Consider the following 21,433-nt stretch of genomic DNA (forward strand, 5'->3'; position numbering starts at 1 on the left):
CTCTCTCTCTGTCTGTAAAGAGATGGAAGGCACTCCACGATATGTTGTGAACTTGTGAGATTAGAAAGCTGTGTTTTGTCAGTGGCTTCAGCCCCGCCTTCGAGTGTGGCACTCGGTCGATGGGAGTGACACCAATTATTTATGTCACGTTCCCTCCGGAAGCAGAGGATGGAAACTCAACAAGAGAGGACCATCCATCAGACTTGTTCAATGGGGCTGTATATACCTATGACTCCAGCAAGCAAAGGCAGGGAATGAAGTCTCTTAGGACAGTTTCAAATAACCAGCCACACACTTACCTGTCAGAAAGAGAGTAATTAAAAGTCCCTGAATATACACACAAGTTAGTCTACAAATATCCATATTAGACTAATGGATTGGACAGGTGATGTCATTTTGGGTGGTGTTAACTTGAGTAATTGGAATTGTCGTGGGATCCTAGGGCTCTGCCCCTGTTCAGCAAACCAGCCGGCCTGTTAAAAACAGCAAAGTCGGAGAGCAAAAACAAAATGCAGGTTGTTTCAGATGTCTCACTGGCTGGGAATTGACTCTTAACTAGGTGGTTGATGGATGAGGTGGGTCAGGTTATTAATAGTTTGCTGATTTTTTTTACCTTCAATATTTTCAGGGGGTATTTTTTATTGTGTCATGAATGTCATAGTATGATCTATTGAAGGTTCAGGGACAAAGTCAGGTCCTTTGAAATAATTTCCCTGTTATTGAAAACTTCTGAAAGGCACCATTACCAAAGCAACAGGGTTTTTGTTATGGAAGAAGACAGTTGATTTAATGAAGAGTAATTGAGTGGCAGGTGTCCGTCATAGAATATGCATTTCACTGGAAGACAATTGAAAATAGTTATAGAGAGATTAGAGTACCATCAAGAGAGTAATGAAAATCTATTTCACCATCAGCTCAGGCCAAAAGTATCTACAGGGAGTCATTATTATAGTGCTAATGCTTGCTAATGACAAACTTAAATAACAATGACCCCATAATTCAATTATGCAACATCCCTCTGGAAGGATTCTATATGTAGACATGTACAGTACATCCTAGAGATTTGGGCCTTCTTTTAAAACTGGAACATTTTCTTTTTTTAGAACTCAACCTTTTCGCTTGGCAACTAACAATAAATAAACCTTTTAACCTTGAATATACAGTATTTATTTCAGGCAGGAAATAAGTACATTCAAGTAACAAGGAATATATTGTATTTAAGTTAACCATTAAGCGCTTGACCAGCAGAAAAGAAACTGCAATGAAGGAACCACATTTGTATAATCTGCATCACTTCACATTAGAGTTTTGTGTGAACAAAACATAGACAATACAGTCCATTAGATGTACAGTCCTTCATGTGGCAAAACATCTAAGGCATGGCTTAATATGTGCACCTCAATCCTTATAATACACAATATGCTGTATATTGGTGATTTCTGGTGATATCAATCATATACATCTGCATTCCATGCATTTACTTTAAAAGTAAGCATTAGTGTACATATTCTGACTAAGTCAGATGGAATGGACATATCTTATGTTTTAGCAGGGATGAAAAAAAACGTTTTTAAAGGTATGCTTTCCCACAAGCAACCTACAAGTAAATTAGATTCTTATACATTCATTCTCATAACCACAGTTTATGCCCCGTGATTTCCATTACATGTCACTATGATGTGTGATTTTTCATTTACACTGTGGAACATTTGTATAGCAGTACACACATATACAGTATGATTCAGTAATACATAATTAACCAGTGTCAACAGTCCATCCAATGGCTAAGGCTTACAACTGAGTGAATTATATAAATAACTGCAATTAAATATGTTGTTCTGACATAAATATACTAAAATTCTAAACAGTTTTCCTTCCATCAAGTCAGAAGAGCTTTATGTGCTGTTCAAGTTTCAGCAGTTCCCTTTTTACAGTACCTGAGCAGTAATGCTGTGCTTTTGCATATATAATCTGCATATATAATGGAATCATAAGTGAATAATAAGTAAAGTGCATTATATGTTACTCTTTGGTAAATAAAATAAAGAATTAAAAGGGCTATTAAAAACTTATAATAATTATAAGGTCTAAGGATACTAGAGAAATAACCCCTCTGGAAACATTTTTACAAGCTAAAAAGCATCTTTTGTTCTTTTCTTTTATGCTGAAGTAGGATTCTACCAGTTGGCTTTCAGATGATTTAAACCTTTTTAGCCTGTTCCTCCTGAACTTCCTCAAAGGAACCTGGCTGAGATTCCAGGGATGACTTTGTTATCTGCTTTTGCAAGGAATTTCCGGACGATTCCCATTCACGGTCCTCTGAATCATCACTAGTCTCATTTGTCTGGTCATCATCACCTTCTGCTGTGTCCTCTGTAATATCTGAGAGTTTGCCTTTCTCCTTTCCATTCTCTTCCACCTCTTCTTTCTCCACACAGGATCTGTCTTCTGCATCATCACTGCCGTCCTCTGGGGTCTCTTCATCTTCAACCTCATGTTCATTATACTCTTCCTTGCTCTTTGGTAGTCCAGCTGCTGAGAGTTTGAGGAAATTCAGAGAGTGAATGAGCATCTTGAAGGTTTTATGTGCAGTTTTCCTCTGTGGCTTGGTCTCTGACTCAGAACTCCAATCTCTGACTTGGTTGTGTTCTTCTGTTTCTGAGTCTTCTACATCAGCATCGGCACCATCTTCAAACTCTGAATTGTGCGCTACCAAAATATTAAATGAAGCTGCCCCATTTGGTTTGTCATCTTTTGGTTTTGGCTGTAACAGAGGCTGTAAAGGTAGAGTGTTTCTATTATACTCCCCTTCATCTGGCTCTGTGTCATCCTCAGCTTCATCACCAGCTTCAGCTGATTCACTAGTGTTGCCCACATAACAAGATTTGCTTGCCATTACCTCCACATTATTATCTTCTTTTCCACTTTCTTCACCTTTATCGTCAACACTATCTAGAACAATGTCACCATTGTTCTTAAGAGGTGTTTCATCTTCAATTCCCTCGAGGTTAGTCAAGACATGAATCTCAGTGTCCTCAATGTTAGAAAGAACATTATCCTCTGATGCCTCACAACTGACAGTTTCTATGTCTTCCTCATCGTTTGACTGACCCTTGTCCGTCTCTTCTCCAGTCGTCTCATGATCAGGAGTTTGCTCTGCCAACTCTACCACAGCATTCTTGTCTTCAGCCGTGTTGCTATCTTCAACAGTAGCTTCCTTTTCAGACATCTCAATTTCAGCTTCAGTGGTCTTCTCATTTGTTGTTTCTACTTCAGATGTCTCATTTTCCTCAGCTGTCATACCTCCTGCAGTTCCTGCATCATCTGTGTTGTCTTCATCTTCATCAGTTCCTCTTTCTTCAACCGATGTCCCCACTGCAGTATCTCTCTCTGATTTTCTTTTATCTTCAACTGTCTCACTCTCTTTAGCATTCTGCTCATCTTCTGCTGGTTCATCATCATCTGTCTCATCCTCTCTTGCTTCAGCAGTTTGGCCATTTTCTGCCATTTCATCCGCAGCTGTTTCACTCTCTTTTGTGGCATCCTCCTCCCCTGAATCACTCTCTCTTGCAGTGTCAGCTTGCCCGTCTTCTACAGATTTATTCTCTGCCATCTCATGCTCTTCTACAGTGTTGTTATCAGCTGTATCACTATTTTCTGCAATTTCATAATCACCTATACTGCTCTCAGTTTCTCCTTCTATAGTTGCATTTTTAGCTGATGCCTCAGCCTCCCCTGCAGTTTCACCTTCAGTTATTTCATCCTCTCCAACAGTTTCTGTTCCAGCAGTTTGTCCATCTTCTAAAGTTTTATCTTCAGTCGTCTCACATTCTTCTGCAGTTTTATCTTCATCAGTTTCTCCATTTTCAGCTGTCTCGTGCTCTTCTGTAGTGTTGTTGCTTATTGTCTCAACTTCTTCTCCAGTTTCATCTTCAGTTTGGCATTCTTCTACAGTTTCATTTTCAACTCTTTCATGCACTCCTGCAGTGTCATCATTAATGGTCTCACCTTCTTCTCCAGTTTCATCTCCAGTAGTTTGTCCATCTTCTGCAGTTTCACTTTCAGCTGTCTCATGCTCTTCTGCAGTTTCTTCATTAACGGTCTCACTTTCTTCTCCAGTTTCATCTCCAGCAGTTTGTCCATCTTCTGCATTTTCACTTTCAGCTATCTCATGCTCTTCTGCAGTTTCTTCATCAACTGTCTCACCTTCTTCTCCAGTTTCATCTCCAGCAGTTTGTCCATCTTCTGCAGTTTCACTTTCAGCTGTCTCATGCTCTTCTGCAGTTTCTTCATTAACGGTCTCACCTTCTTCTCCAGTTTCATCTCCAGCTATTTGTACATCTTCTGGAGTTTCACTTTCAGCTGTCTCATGCTCTTTTGCAGTTTCTTCATTAACTGTCTCACCTTCTTCTCCAGTTTCATCTGCAGCAGTTTGTCCATCTTCTGAAGTTTCACTTTGAGCTGTCTCCTCCACTTCCACATTGTCATCATTAATGGTCTCACCTTCTTCTCCAGTTTCATCTTCAGCAGTTTGTCCCTCTTCTGAAGTTTCACTTTGAGCTCTCTCCTCCACTTCTGCAGTGTCATCATTAACTGTCTCAGATTCTTCTCCAGTTTCATCTCCAGCAGTTTGTCTATCTTCTGCAGTTTCACTTTCAGCTGTCTCATGCTCTTCTGCAGTGTCTTCATTAACGGTCTCACATTCTTCTCCAGTTTCATCTTCAGCAGTTTGTCCCTCTTCTGCAGTTTCACTTTGAGCTGTCTCCTCCACTTCTGCAGTGTCTTCAATAACGGTCTCACCTTCTTCTCCAGTTTCATCTTCAGCAGCTTGCCCATCTTCTGCAGTTTCACTTTCAGCTGTTTCATGTCCTTCTCCAATCTCGTCTTTAATGGACTCACCTTTTTCTCCAGTTTCATATTCGGGAGATCGTCCATCTTCTAGAACTTCATTTTCAGCAATCTCATGTTCTTTTGCATTGTCATCATTAACAGTCTCACATTCTTCTCCAGTTACATCTTCAGAAGTTTGTCCATTTTCTGCCGTGCTTTCTGCTTCTGCAGTTTGTCCATCTTCTGCAGTTTCATCTTCTGCTGCCTCACCATTTCTTGAAGTTTTATATTCAGCCATTTGTCCATCTGCTGTCTGACCCTCAGCTGTATCACCTTCTTCTGCAGTGTCACAACCAGGTATTTCATTCTCTCCAGCAGCTACTGCTTCAGCAGTGGTCTCACCCTCTTCAACAGATTCTGTTCCTAGGTTTTTCCCATCTTCAGCAGTTTCGTCATTGGCTGTCTTGTCCTGCTCTTCTGATTCTTCCTCAGTGTGTTCTTCAGATGCTTCCTCCTTTGCTGCTTCAGTTTGCATTATATCATCAGATTCACCAATGTCATAATTTGCCACAAGTTCATCTAATTCATTAATCTTAAAACTGCTTGTACTTTCTTTGACAGTCATTAAACCAGAATCAGTCTCAGGCTCTTCTTGCTCTTCATCTTGTTGCGGAGTCATTGTGTTAACAGACATCTCTGCAAATTCATCCACATCTTTCTTTAAATGTCTGGCTGTATCTTCTTCTTCATCCTCCTCACATTCTTGTTTTTCATCTTCAATTTCTTGAGCACTGGAAGCAAGAATTTCTTTATCTGCCCCATCTTTCTCATCCTCCTCTTTGACAGCCTCAAGCCCTGCATTTTCTCCTTCCATCTCACTTGCTTGTTCATTGGCAGTCTCCTCAATCTTTTCATTGTTTGGGGCCGATTTCTTCATCTGAAGAATTCTCCTTAAATCAAAGTCGATCATCATAGGGGCAGAATTAAGCATTTCCACAGGTAACACATGCTTGGATGCCATTTTCTTTTTCAAGCATGTGTCACAAGGACAATATTCATCATCACTACGCTGATCGCTGAAATCGGTCCCTGTCATTGTATAATCATCGTCACTTATAGCAGGTTGAGGATCAATTGATTGGTCACGCATCACTTTCAGACGTCTTCGCCTTTGCTCTGTTTGAATGGTAGATTCACGTGACATTGTGTCTTTTGGTGGTCTTGGTCTTCCAGCTCTGCCTTGGATTTTCCTCAGCTCCCTGTCTATACTCGATTGTATCCGTCTGCGGACTTCATCTTGCAATTCGCATATCATGACATCAAGTTGCTCGTTGTCATCCAGATTCCAACGGACTTTGAACTCAGCCATTGCGTTAACATAATGTGTCATAAATTGCTTTTCTAATTTGTTCAATAAATTCAGAACCCATATAGGATCTGGATCTTGAGAAAGCCTTTTTGATAGCTGACCTCTTTGTTGTTTTGGAGCAGTGCCTGAACTTGTGTCCTCTTGATGGTCTGATTCAGTTTCCTCTTTTTGGGGATTATTCCCAGAACTCTTGTTTGAGGAAAGAGGTGTTTCAATGAGTTCCCTTGGACTATCATTACTCCTGATTGTCTCTTCAGAGCTTGGGACATCATCTTTTAGCTTTCCTTCATCTGTGTCCTTTGTCTCTGGGGTTAACTGAGCTTGATTTGCTATATCTGGAGTGGCTGAATCATGTTTTGATCCTGGCGTTTCTGAAGCTTCCCCTTCTACTGTTTCATCAACTTCCTGTTCCTTTGTCAGGGTTTCCAGGACTTCACATTCTGTGTTGATTTGTGCTTGGGTGCCATCATTGACACTACTTTTCCCTGAACCTGTTGAGCCACTGTTAACATCTACCCCTGAGGATGACCTGGCTTTGAATTCCTCATCCAGACACTTTTTTCTTTCCCCAGATGTCTTCTCACTGTCTTTTGGATCACAAAGCCAAAGAGATTTGAGCATGCTCATGAGCTCCTGGCATTTATCCTTTTTACCGTCTTCAGCACTAGGACCAAAGTCTAACAACTGAAGATTTGCCAAACAATCCAGAAGACCTTGCGCTGATGCACTGAGCTTACGTCCATATACAGAAGATACCTCTGGTAGGCTATTGCATCGGTCGAGTTTGGGGCTCAACAAGACTTTCATCACTAGAACGGAAGAATCAAACATCTTTGGTTCATCCCTTCTCTGAGAGTGATCATCCTCAGACAATTCAGGAGATTTTTTGTCAGTAGCCCCTTCTGTATTCACCACCTGAGCATCTTCCATTTCATTTTGTGTTTCAATCTTGGTAACATCACTTGGCTGCAAACTTCCATGCTCATTATCATCTCCTGATGGTACATGCAATGTGCAAAGTGGCTCTATCGAATCATAATTGTCATGGAATTCATCGCCCAAATCACACAAGGTGGTGTCTAATGGGATTTTCTTCAGCCATTCATTCACCACCTCAGTTGGAGAAGCATTTGGCAAGGAAGAAGGACTCAGCTCAGATATATCACCATCCATCTTGTGGCAAGAAGAGCCACTTCCAATTCTTTTTCTACATTTGCTACTTTTTTCACTTTTAATTTCACTGACATTTGTATCTGATCTACAAGACTGAGGTTTTTCTGCTGCTGCATTCAAATTGTCAATATATTCTTCATTTGGTTTTGGAGCAGGAACGGTCTGCGATAACATGCTATCATTAGAGCTGCCAAGTAGAATAACAGGTTTTTTGGATTTTTTAGGAGACTTTGGTGGGTTGGGACTTAGCTGGTTTCCTGAGGCAACAGAAGTCGCTGAATGACACTTGAGTGCATTGTCCTCAATTTTCTGTGTTGACTTGGTTTTTAATTTATTGCTTTTTTCATTAACAACTGTAGCTTCAGCATCATTCTTTTGACCCTTTACTTTCAAACGAGAAGATGAACTGGATTTATTACTCTTTGGTCTGTCAGTAATTTCTGCAGGATTTCTTTCTTTAGTTTTGGATTTCTGAGACTCTGTGATTGCTGAGGCACTTGAAGCATGTGAAACTGTTCCTATCTTTTGTGTAGAACTGCATTTTGAACAGACACTTTGAGATTTATGGGTAACATCTGGACTTTCAGCTTTCTCTTGACCCGTGATTTCAGTGTGTACAGACACATTGGAAGTTTTGCTAGATGGACGAATACCCTGGGTTTGAGAGCTCTGCCACATTGAACTGTTGGCTGATGGTTGGCTTACAGATAAAGTCATTACATATTTTATTTTGGAGGATTTATTACTTGCTACATCATCTCTGTCCTGAATTGTATCTGTAGGACATGTAGAGCCACAGTGAGAGCTTTTGGACTTCGATTTACCTGATACATTTGACTTGGCTGATGCCGAACTTTTAGGTCTTTCCTCTGGTGTCAGTGTTGCTTCATTTGTGATTTCTACTGGAGATTCTGATAAACACTGGTCAGATTTACCACATATTTCAGTAATTGAAGAAGCAGAGTTAATTGAAACAACACCTCCATCTATTTCCTCAACATCATCAGCCTCATGATCTTCAACAATCCCAATAGAAACTGAGGTGCTTGTTGGTGTAAAAACTCTTTCATAGGCAGAACCAACTGAACTGACTTCGGACTTGGCTGACTTTTTAGACAGAGGACTTGTCGGTATCTCTTCATGGACGAAGTTTTTTTCAGAAGATGCCACTGGACTTGATGGTTTGTTTATTGCACCACAAATACATTCATTTGAGTTCTCTGTTTGAGATACTTTTGAGTGATCAGACAACAGACTCTCATCTCTGTTTAATTCTGTATCTTCAGTGTTTGTGTGTGTATGGTCCTCACCCTCAGAAACTTTAGACTTCTTGGACCTAGTAGATACATTTGATTTAACTGATAATTTGCTTGGTGAATGGCTTGCCTTTGTGTTCACACCTGCTTTAGACATTTTAGTTTGTGCAGATGCATTAGAGGCCACGCTTGTTGATCTTCTGTCAGGCTCTTCAGCTTCTGAGAGGAGGGATTTTGCAGAAGCATTTGATTTAGTAGGCACAGCACTTGATTTAACAGTGGCATCAGATGTTATGGATGGATTTGACTTCACAGACAAAGAGCTGGTTGTTCTGTCTACCATTTTACTTGCTGCTTCATCCTCCTCAGTTGTTCTTTCTGAACATTTTGATTTCTCAGATGCACAAGATTTTGCAGACATTGCACTTGATGTTCGGACATCTCCAGTATCTGTGTTTCCAATTTCTTTAGGAGCTAATTCTGAAATATTTGACCTTTTAGATCTTGCAGATCTTGCAGATGTAACTGATGATGTACTTGATGCTCTATGCTCTACACTGCTAATTATTTCAGAATCTTCTGACTTCTTTGATCTTACAGAAATTGAGGACAAAGCGCTTTCTGTTCTTGCTTCCTTTTCTTTATTGACAGAGTAATTTGGATCAGATCTTCCAGAGGCATCAGATTTCAATGACCTAGAACTTGGTGCCCTCTCTACCTTTTCTTTATCTGGCTCATATATGATTATTCCAGAAACATTTGATGTTCTGGATCTTATAGAGGAACGTGATTTTGTAGATGCAGCACTGGGAGCCCTTTCTTGGATTTCACCGTCATTTGTAATTTCATTTAGATCATGTGTGACATCAGATATTACTGAAATTGCACTTGGAGGTCTCTCTATGTTCAGAACCTCTTCTTCAGCACCCATTTCTGCATGCTTTGAATTATTGGATCTTACTGAAATACTGGATTTAGTAATGCTTGGTGCTTTTACTTCACTTTCTTCATCATCAGGCTTTTCTGGTGGTATTTCTGAAACATTTGATGCTTTGGATTTTGCAGAGATACTAGTTTTGGTAGAAATGTCAGATCTTGCTGACATAGCACTTGGTACTCTGTCTCCTTTTTCTTTCTCATCATCTTTGAAGTCTGTTGCAGAAGCATTTGACTTCTTTGACTTTGCAGAAATGCTGGATTTTGCAGACAAAGCACTTGAAGCTCTCTCTTCTTGGTCTTTCACATCAACAATCTCATCAGTTAAAACATCTAAAATTGTGGACTTATTGGATATTGCTGAAACACTTGATCTAGCTGACAATGCACTCTGAGCTCGTTCCTCTGTTTGGTGTTCTGCTGTTTGAGGCAAAGCAGTTAGCACTTTTAAATTATTGGATTTTTTTGATCTTTCAGAAGCATTGGATTTAGATGACATGGCACTTAGTGGCCGTTCCTCTGCAACATCAACTCCCTCACTTACAGTCACTCCTGACCGACTGGATTGTGCTGACAATGCACTCTGAGCCCATTCTTCTGTTTGGTCCCGTGCTTCTAAAGGCTCTTCTGTGACCAATTCTGAGACCGCTGATTTCACAGATACATTTGATTTAGAGGACATTGCACTTGCAGATCTCAAATCATCTCTATCTCTAGCTACAATATCATCAGCCATATCAGATATTTTGGATTTCTTGGATTTTGTTGACAATGCACTTGGTGCTCTTTTCTCTTTGTCTGGTGACTTCTCTGTGCCTATGCAGGTTTCTTCAGGTGCTGTGCTGCATTCATTTGATGTTTCAGAGATATGTAATGCTGCTGCAGATAATCGAGCATCATCTCCTGCAACCTCTGACATTTTGGACCCTTTAGATCTTACAGAAATATTTGATTTAGCTGATATTGCACTTGATGGTCTTTTCTCCATTTGCTCTACATCGGACTGATTAGATTTTTTTGACAATGTGGACACTTCAGAATTAACAGACAAAGCACTGGAGGCCCTGTTTTCTATTTCCTCCTCCTCCATCTTAGACTTATGTGATTTTAAGGAAGCATTTGATTTGACTGACATAACACTAGGAGCTTGTTCCTTCATTTCTTCTCCTGATTTTGGTGTTGTTTCAGATTTCCTTGATCTTGCAGATATAGTAGACTTTACAGAAATAGCACTTGATGCTCTTTCCTGAACATCATCTTTTTCCTGTGCTTTGTCTTGGTCTACCTCAACATTTTTGGATGCTCTGGATCTTGTAGAGATATTTGATTTTGAAGACACAGAGCTTGGCGATCTCTCCCCTGGTAGCTCTGTTTGAAGAGCTGCTTCAGCTTCAGGTGTGTTTAATGTCACTGAATTTAAAGATTCATCTCCTTGGAAAGATGCTGCTTCTGACATGTCAGACTTTGATTTATGCGAGACATTTGATTGAACAGAAATGCTTCTGGGGGATCTGTCTTCATCTTCAAGTTCGCTCAGCTCAATTGACATTTTAGATCTTGCAGAAATATTTGATTTTACCGAAATGGAGCTGGGAGCCCTCTCCACTGTTTGATCATCATTTGTCACCACTTTGATTCCAGACTTGTTTGATGTTCCAGATTTAATATTTGAAGCTTTTTGCTTCTGACTAGATGTATCAGAAATATTAGATTTAGATGACACAGCGCTTACAGCCCTCTCCTCAACATTTTCTTGTAGCGCCTCAACAAAGCCAACATCTGATACTTTTGACCTTATGGATATATTTGATTTAACAGACATTGCACTTGATGTTCTTACTTCAAAGATTTGTTCCTCAGACCCACTGTCTGAGATGTCGGTTATTCTTGATTTGTCGGATTTCTGAGATTTTACTGACATGGTACTGGGTGCTCTTCCATCCTTTTCAAGTACCTCTGAAACATTTGTTTTATTCGATTTTCCAGAGATATTGGATTTTATGGAGATAGCACTCGAGCATCGCTCCTCTGTTATTTCACTGTTTGCTCCAATAAACTCAGCATCATTTTCATTCTCACAAGAGGCTGAAAACTCAGACAGTGACTTCACAGAAGTTTTTGATTTGGCTGACAGCGCACTTAGTGCCCTTTCGTCTTTTTGTTCATCTTGCACATCAGTTCTGTGTTGAATGTCTTCTAGTTGATCAGTTGATTCAGAATCCCCTGGAGATTCTAAGTCCTTCGTGACCAAATTTTTGAGTCTGGATGATGCTTTGTGTGCCGCTGATGCTTCAGACCTGCCCTCTTCATCCTCTACTTCTGGACTGACCAACTTTCTGGATCTTTTAGACTGTCCTAAAGATGAAGCTTTGCTTGGTGGTCTTGGTGACAAATGTGACGGAGATGCAGGAGATTTACAGAATGTAGTAGAACATGGGTTTGGTTCTGCATCTTTGCTCTCCTCGTCTTCCTGTTGGCCATGAGATGTTCCCGAGGTGTTCAGAGGAAGGTCAACATCTTCATCATCTTGATCCTCCTTCAGTGATGCTAAAATTTGAGAAGAAGAACTCACAACAGATACAGGCCTCTCCTCTTCCTCAACTGGCTGAGTAATCTGAACACTTAATTGATCTTTAGGGAGGTTAGAAGATATGACATCAGGTCTGTTCTCATCATTTTCAGATACATGAGTATTCTCAGGCTTGTCTTCTACAACACTTGTGCTCTTTGTTTTAGGGGACATTGAGCGTACTTCACTTCGACTGTGGCAATGGTTGATGGTACATTGTTCAACTGTGGAGTCACCCTGCTGCCCAAAGGTCCGTTGAATGCAAGTTGCCTTTTCCACTACATGCTCTGTGTACTCCTCACTGGACATTGTGCGTATGCTGTCAGTAGATGCCATTTTGCATACTATTCTCCGCGAGGACGCACTTGAGCTTGAAGATCTGATGCGTCTTACTGATCCTTGATCAGGAGGTACAGGATTCTTCCAGATATCATATCCCTGACAGTGAGCACAGCAGTGCTGGCAATGTGGCTCCTCAAAGTGTCTCTGGTAACGTTTGGTGCTGTATGCCTCATCTGCTTCGCCAGCAGCACAAGAATCGGCTTCTGAGCAGCTCTCAGCACTGCCATGCGAGAGGGAACGAGCATCATCATGTACAATATGGGATTCATTAAAAGTGCTCTTTGCCTTCTTCACTTCCGTGGACCAGTGCAATGTCTCGTTGTGTAATAGTCGAAAGCGCACTTTCATCTCCATTGACAGGCTTCCGTCTTTGTTGACCAGAACTCGCTTTTCAATGTCATCATCCATCGTATTTTCACATGGATGAGGACAAGCACCTCTGTGCCCTGGTGGTAAAGAGTTAAGTCCATTGGGAAACAACTTTTCAGAAGAGATGGATAGTCTTGCTGATCTGTTGCTTGAATCACACCTTGGATGGATGACGCTTCTCTTAGTTTCAAGTCCAAAGTTGACTAGAAGTAAGAAAGTAAACAAATCAATCTAATTTATGTTGTTTTGAGGATTTTTAGTTAATTTTTTACTGTAAAGTAAGTACTTTTTTGCAGTGTGACCTACCATTTTTCCTGGTCCCCTTTTCATCACTGCAGACACTAGAGCGTTGCTTTGTGTTCAGCCTTGGAAGTTTGTCGTAAGAGTTCTTCCTAAAGTTGTTCAACAGGAGTGGGTGGAAAGGCTCACGTCCCACACAAACTAAAATGCTCGGGCAATGCAGCAGACTTTGCACACTGTCAATCTGAAAAACATGCAAATTATTTGCTACTTTACATAGACTGTGCTGCTGGTTGATTACAATATGACAGAATCGAATTGATTAAGATCAGCAATATCTGGCTGAAATTAAATCAGCAGGGATTATTACAACTGCCAAGTTCTGATGAGGAAATGTGCTATAATGGATTAAAGCCATACCAATTAAAGTTTAATGGCCATGGGAAGTCAAGCCATCTGGTGTTTCCCACACTAATTTTTAATCATGAAAACAGTGATCTGAAAATGTGTGTGATCCATTATGCAGGCTGTTTTAGGTACATGTGTCAGTACCCATGGGTCAGCATAAACAAGAATGTACAAACAAATAGGTCACAGGTCAATCAAAAAGCTTTTGTCCCTAATTAAAAAACTGTGACTATATCTATATTTCTTTATAAATCAACATCAACTAGCAAATCAAATAGTATCAGAGTTCATCAGAGATAAGTTCTTGTGCTAAAAAAGTAGTAATATATTTAAAATACACATAGTTCAAATCTATTTAACATGTTTACTGACATACCTCTCAGGACTTACTGATATAAAATTATTATAATATCGGTTTATATACTGATATAACAATAATTTGGAGTACTTCTTGTGCACAAATACACTAGCCATGTTAAGCCTAAAATGTGTATTAATGTCACTGTTGATGAGGACTGTATGATTTTTGATTAACATTGATCTTGATCTTTATATACAAGATATTTAAAGTGTACATTAAGTATACTTGCAGTAGTTCCAGTTTAGCTTAATTAGATACAGCATACTTTAGTTGGACTACTTACGCACATTTAAAGCAGACTTTAATAGTTTAGTATACTAAATGTACAATTGCAGGGCATTTGAAGTAAATAAATATTTGAATGTATTGTAGTATACTAAGTGTTGGGGAAAGTTACTTTTAAAAGTAATGCCTTACAATATTGCGTTACTCCCTAAAAAAGTAACTAAATACGTTACTTAGTTACTTTTTATGGAAAGTAATGTGTTACATTACTTTTGCGTTACTTTCATGTTACTTTTTAAATATGAGCAGGGCTTGATTGTTTTTAATATAAGAAGTTCTATTTATAGCAAATGTAAAAGCCCTTTCACACCAAAAAGTGTAATGAATAAACCTCAGGCTGAAGGAAAAGTAAATTCACGTCTCTACAGTAGAACACAGGAGAAGAAGGTTCAACACTCTTCAGCAATAAAAAAAAAAAACAATGAAGCACAATTGTTAGTTTATCTAAAGTCATTTTTTAATTATTAGTATGGTTGAACTGGATCATTAAAGGTCAGCAGCAAAGACACTGTTAATAAAATGGGAATAGATACATTTGTGTTATTTAATATATTTAGTTATTGCAGGTTTGCGTCATATTCTGAGTTTGCATTTCACTGTTTTGATTAATTTTGATGAATACTAAATCTGTTTTGTTTTTTGTTTTTTTGTGAGTGGGATGAATTAATGCACATTCACATTTAGTCTAGAACTACAGTAACATGTTCACACAGCGCACACAACGCCTCAATACTTCCGATTTCTCCCAATATGGGAACAGGAGGCTTGTCAGTCAAAAAATGGGAATACAAAGTAACTGGCGTTACTTTTTTGAAAAAGTAACTCAGATATTTTCTTGTAAATTAAAAAGTAATGCGTTACTTTACTAGTTACTTGAAAAAAAGTAATCTGATTACGTAACTCGCGTTACTTGTAATGCATTACCCCCAACACTGAGTATACTTAGTATGAAATCAATGCATTTCAAATGCAGTTTTCACAAGGTTAATGAAGAAATAACTGTCTTCTTTAAGGCTTTTTGGGAAAGAAAAAAGCTAAGAAACATGAGTAGTGTCCAAAAAACATTTTTAATTGTACAACCCGAATTCCGGAAAAGTTGGGACGTTTTTTAAATTTTAATAAAATGAAAACTAAAAGACTTTCAAATCACATGAGCCAATATTTTATTCACAATAGAACATAGATAACATAGCAAATGTTTAAACTGAGAAAGTTTACAATTTTATGCACAAAATGAGCTCATTTCAATTTTGATTTCTGCTACAGGTCTCAAAATAGTTGGGACGGGGCATGTTTACCATGGTGTAGCATCTCCTTTTCTTTTCAAAACAGTTTGAAGACGTCTGGGCATTGAGGCTATGAGTTGCTGGAGTTTTGCTGTTGGAATTTGGTCCCATTCTTGCCTTAAATAGATTTCCAGCTGCTGAAGAGTTCGTGGTCATCTTTGATGTATTTTTCGTTTAATGATGCGCCAAATGTTCTCTATAGGTGAAAGATCTGGACTGCAGGCAGGCCAGGTTAGCACCCGGACTCTTCTACGACGAAGCCATGCTGTTGTTATAGCTGCAGTATGTGGTTTTGCATTGTCCTGCTGAAATAAACAAGGCCTTCCCTGAAATAGACGTTGTTTGGAGGGAAGCATATGTTGCTCTAAAACCTTTATATACCTTTCAGCATTCACAGAGCCTTCCAAAACATGCAAGCTGCCCATACCGTATGCACTTATGCACCCCCATACCATCAGAGATGCTGACTTTTGAACTGAACGCTGATAACATGCTGGAAGGTCTCCCTCCTCTTTAGCCCGGGGGACACGGCGTCCGTGATTTCCAACAAGAATGTCAAATTTGGACTCGTCTGACCATAAAACACTATTCCACTTTGAAATAGTCCATTTTAAATGAGCCTTGGCCCACAGGACACGACGGCGCTTCTGGACCATGTTCACATATGGCTTCCTTTTTGCATGATAGAGCTTTAGTTGGCATCTGCTGATGGCACGGCGGATTGTTTTTACCGACAGTGGTTTCTGAAAGTATTCCTGGGCCCATTTAGTAATGTCATTGACACAATCATGCCGATGAGTGATGCAGTGTCGTCTGAGAGCCCGAAGACCACGGGCATCCAATAAAGGTCTCCGGCCTTGTCCCTTACGCACAGAGATTTCTCCAGTTTCTCTGAATCTTTTGATGATGTTATGCACTGTAGATGATGAGATTTGCAAAGCCTTTGCAATTTGACGTTGAGGAACATTGTTTTTAAAGTTTTCCACAATTTTTTTACGCAGTCTTTCACAGATTGGAGAGCCTCTGCCCATCTTTACTTCTGAGAGACTCTGCTTCTCTAAGACAAAGCTTTTATAGCTAATCATGTTACAGACCTGATATCAATTAACTTAATTAATCACTAGATGTTCTCCCAGCTGAATCTTTTCAAAACTGCTTGCTTTTTTAGCCATTTGTTGCCCCCGTGCCAACTTTTTTGAGACCTGTAGCAGGCATTAAATTTTAAATGAGCTAATTAAGTGGATAAAAGTGTTAAATTTCTCAGTTTAAACATTTGCTACGTTATCTATGTTCTATTGTGAATAAAATATTGGCTCATGTGATTTGAAGTTTTCATTTTATTAAAATTTAAAAAACATCCCAACTTTTCCGGAATTCAGGTTGTAGTAATCAAACAACATCTAATGCAGAATCAGGTTCCAAACTCATGAAAGCATAATATACTGTATATATAGGGAGTTCAAAACACATATCAACATGACATAGCACTCTTTAACACAGTACTAACCTTATGTTAAATCTGCATGCTCTGCAGTTTTATATTTTCAAAACTTTTCAGGTTTGCAGTGGGTTTGATTGAAGATAATTAACTGGAACTGTAGAGGATGCGAGTATCTCAAACTGTATGTTTTCATGGCATTGACCTGCTTCTGCTGGTTCAAAATAGCTCTGATTTGAGCAAGATTAATAGTTATTCTCTGGATGCTGGTGCATCACTGCTGTGCAACAATATCAGTAAAGGAATATCCTGATCATATCTAACAAGAACAGCAAGAAACATTTATTCAAAGATATTTAAAAAGAGTGTATCAAAGATGAGAATGCTATGGTCAAAGGCATGAAATCTTAAATGGTACACACACAAAATAGTATAAAACTAAATAAGGAACTTAGTTGTAAAAAATAATGTTACAAACAGCTTGTACACAGAATTAACATGTGTTTATCACTTGACTAAGATGGTTGTTTAGATTTGTACTGTATTTGTGGCATAAATAAATGTCACTCTTTTTTGTAAGAATATTACTGCCTATCTAAATATATATTAAGATATTTATTTTAAATATAATATATTTAAGTGTATGTGTGTGTGTGTGTGTGTGTGTGTATTTTGTTTATATGGTTTTAGTATATCGTCAATCCATCATTGGACCTCACTATGCTAATCAATGACAAATACTATTTTTTACGAAAAAAAATTTTTCAGAATGCTATTTAAAAAAAAAAAAATTCTTTACAACAAGTAATGGTTGTCGGTTCATTAATAATGGAACATAATTTCCAAATGACTTAGTATTAAGTGGGAAATCAGTCACCGTTTTGTGATTTGTTAATTCATTTATTTTGACTGACACATTAAAAAGAATTGCTTCACAATTGCTTTTTCCAAACTGTCATTACTAGAGACTATGTTTTAAATCAAATTTATATTAAACTTTTTAAACTTTTTGTGACCATTTTATATACAGTCTAGAGCCCTGAAAACTAACAGTACTCAAATCTGTCTTTCCCAGCAACCGAATCACAAAACTTTATATCTTCTAAGACACACGAGGGTCACGCAGGATTTTGTTCTTGTTCTCTTACATGTACAACTTTCAGCCATTGACAAATAAACCTTAACATTAGTGCTGGTCGATTTCTGGCATTGTCTCTTTGCCATTCATAATGTTATCCATGTTTCAGTCAGGCCCCTGTGGAGGGGTGTGTGCAACTTTACAGCATGTTTTCTATGGGAAGTACAGGCCTGTGGCAGTGCTAATAGGATGTGCCTGCTCTAGACCCACAGAGGACCAACACCGCTGACCAGAGTCAGCAATGACTAGTGAGTCCAGCTCTGATGGACAGGAAATGCCTGGATTGACTCCAGACATTCTGTGGACTCCAAGCCAAGAAGTGTTCCCCTTTTAAAGGGACAGCTAGCACTTTCTCTGCGTACAGTGTGATGCCACCATTAGCCCCGTAGCACACTGGACCGTGCCCATTGCGTGCAAACACTTCGAGACGTGTCTTGATTTTGTGGAACAGCCTCTGGTTGCCCCTTGGGGATGTATAAACTCCTAGCCTCTCACCTTTTATCAGGGCTGCCATAGCTCTGTCCCAGAGGGGCTATTTCTTACACTGCCCGAGCCACTCTGTCCATTGCTTATCTACCCAAACCACCTGCAGACTGTAATTCTTTATTTTTTCCTCTTCCGTGGTCTGTGGCATTTGCCCTTAAGCGCTAGTGGGAGTGATAGTAACTAAAATGAACTTTACGCTGACTGATCTGCTCAACTAATCTTGTTCTCAGCATTATGAGTGCTTCATAAATCAAACAACTCAATTTGTGGCGACCGTCACTTTGTTTGCTTGACTGAAATAACTAATGTACAAAAATCTAATTAAAGAGTTCAAGTTTAGTGGTTCCACAGCTTTGGGACTTTCCAGCTGTCAGACGTGGAGTCACTAACAAATACCTAGCTTCCTGTAAACGTGTTTTTAACTAAAGAGAGAGCTGTGAAGGATCAACAGATTTGCTAGCCTAACTTCTCCAAAGCCTGTTGATTATTTGTATCAGAGCCTCCGGTTTCAGCCACTAGAGGCCTCTGTGTCCTTAAAACATTTGCTGCTCCTGCACAACAGCGTTCTTACATAATTTGGGTCAGTTAATATACATGTAAATAGCTACATTTTATAACACTGTCTTAATGTTTAGACCCAACCAGATAGACACAAATAAGCAAACCTAAAGACTGACTGACAATATTTAGTGTGGACAGGGGCTTCATGGCCTTTCTTTCTTTTATTTTTCTTAAGTTCTGACTTTTCTTAAGTTTGTGTTCTGTCTGAGATACAAACTAAAGATACAACTTAGTAGATCCTCTCTTAAGAGTACATGTGTCAGTCTTGTTGTATTATTAATTTTATTTTAGTGTGCAACCCTTGTTCAAATCAAACGTCTTGCATGATGATCAAATGATCTGCAGAACGTGCAACACCACTGAACTGATCAGAGCTAGACCGTGATTTCTAGGGTTGTGCGTCACTTAGAACTAAATTGACAATAACATAAATTTGAATCGAGATAAAAATCAAATCAAAGTCTTGAAGTTTAAAGGTACAGTATGTGCAAATTGTTTACTGGATCTATAGTAGTAGCAATAAAAACGTTGATATGGTGATTATATCCCCACCTCCACCCCACATTACATGATTAATTCAGTAAAATTTCACTTCCTGTGATTCAGCAATCTGTACTGTACTTGTGTACAATTCAACTTCAGACAGAAATGAAATGGATTCCATTCATAAATTCTGAAGCTGAGTAAATTTCTGCAGAAGCAAATATTTAATTTCCTCTATAGTAACTGTGAACTTAAACATTAATAAAATAACAATTAAACACACACACACACACACAACAACAACAACAACAACAACAACACAGTGAAATATAAGATTAAAAGTTGTATATTTTAATATATTTTAAATGAAATGTATTGCTTTGATGGCAAAGCTGTATTTTCAACATCATTACTCCAGTCTTCAGTGTTTCATGATATTTCTATCTAATATGCTAATGCTGCTCAAGAAACATTATTGTCAAACAATAAATAGCTGAACTGCTTTATATATATATATATATATATATATATATATATTCAGGATTTTTTCGTGAACATAAATCTTTTGTAACACTATAAATATCTTTACTGACTCTTTTGCTCAATTTAACGAACTCTTGCTGAATAATAGAGTTAATTTTGTAATAATTTCTTACAGAGCCGAAACATTTGGACATTAGAGTATATTTTAAGAAGAGACTCACCTTGTGGCCTTCCAGTGTGTAGAGCTTCCTGATGAGACACTGCATGAGTTCAGAGACCTCGTCCATGAAGAGTGCCAGACTGCGCAGGCTCCTGCGGCGCAGCACGATGCTCCTCCGGACTGAGGGGTCACTGTTTTTCACAAGCACAATTTTCCTGGAGTGTCTGTGAGGATGGTGATGGTGGTGATCTTCAACGTGCCCAGGAGCTTCCTCAAGTTGAGTGGGCCTCTTGACTGTATACTGCTGAGAGTGTGGATGTGTCTGGAAATGATACCATGGGTTCGAGTAAGCTCCTGTGGCCTCTGAGGCCATCATCTTGGCCTGCTGGTGATCAGCACAGAGATAGCATCCATGAGCCTCCAGCGGCTCCAGTTTAGTCGAACCGGATGAGCCTCTGAAGGACGCTGAGGAGCAGTGTCCATGGGGGAAAGGGGGCTTGAGAGATGGGTCGTCTGTGACGGTGTCAAAGCATTGAAAGCTTTGCTTGTGAGAGGCCATTTTAATTTCATCCAGTGGCCTGTGGTAGATGTCAGTTGACTATAGGTTTAATCAGATGATAAAGGGACCACATGAGAACATAGCAGGGCTATACTCTCTGGCCTAGCAGATCACAATCATTCATCCTCTCCTTCCATTCTGTAAAAGACAAAAGCATAAAAAATATGCCCACGTTAATATCACTAACAGTGCATTAAGTAATTCACTGTCAAGCCCATTAGGTTGTCAAGCCCAGTGAACATTAGAACAATGATACAAATTGGATAGAAATGCAACTGAAATGGTTTGGCCTATGAAACAAATGTGCAAGTATGAACTATGTAAGAATGTGGGCTGTATCTGGAATTTAAAATATAATTAAAACCTGAAACCAAAACAGTTTTTCAGATTCAAGAATAAAGTAAAAGTATACAAAAATGCTAGGATCTAAACTGAATAAGAAATTTTAGATTCTGCACTATTTCTAGGTGATTTGATTAATAACTATTCATATTTCAGATGTTCTCACTTCCACTGGTGCTCTTTGGATAACATGATTTTAACACAAGTGCTAGTGCTTATGTCTTTAAAGTAAATAATTAAGAAATTCTGGAATTTATGTTGATTTCATTCAGCTTTATTACTCGTTTTAAGAATAAAAGTATCTAAAACAACATAGAAAAGAAAAATATTTACATAAATAAAAATGCTTTAGAAAATTG

At 38.8% G+C, this 21,433-nt stretch overlaps 1 protein-coding gene across 1 annotated transcript; it reads right to left on the minus strand.

Annotated features, from left to right (window-relative positions):
- Window positions 1–1,549: 1,549 nt before the first annotated feature.
- Window positions 1,550–20,628, minus strand: rp1l1b (rp1 like 1b). The gene is made up of 3 exons (XM_059513633.1): window positions 20,124–20,628; window positions 13,151–13,328; window positions 1,550–13,047 (listed from the first exon to the last, which is right to left on the minus strand). Exons 1-3 carry the CDS (start codon window positions 20,547–20,549, stop codon window positions 2,201–2,203), a joined length of 11,451 nt encoding a protein of 3,816 aa, XP_059369616.1. The 5' UTR covers window positions 20,550–20,628; the 3' UTR covers window positions 1,550–2,200.
- Between the last annotated feature and the right edge of the window lie 805 nt (window positions 20,629–21,433).

The sequence above is a fragment of the Carassius carassius genome, chromosome 27 (genome assembly GCF_963082965.1).
Source record: "Carassius carassius chromosome 27, fCarCar2.1, whole genome shotgun sequence".
In the NCBI taxonomy this organism is placed as follows: domain Eukaryota; kingdom Metazoa; phylum Chordata; class Actinopteri; order Cypriniformes; family Cyprinidae; genus Carassius; species Carassius carassius.

Bases quoted from the DNA above. Each gene is read 5' to 3' on its own strand.
- rp1l1b (XM_059513633.1), bottom strand. From the start codon at position 20,549: ATGATGGCCTCAGAGGCCACAGGAGCTTACTCGAACCCATGGTATCAT. The intron at 13,329-20,123 runs GTCAGTAAAGAT...CATGTTTTTCAG, and splicing joins TCGTTAAATTGAGCAAAAGA to ATTGACAGTGTGCAAAGTCT. The intron at 13,048-13,150 runs GTAGGTCACACT...TCTTACTTCTAG, and splicing joins AAAGGGGACCAGGAAAAATG to TCAACTTTGGACTTGAAACT.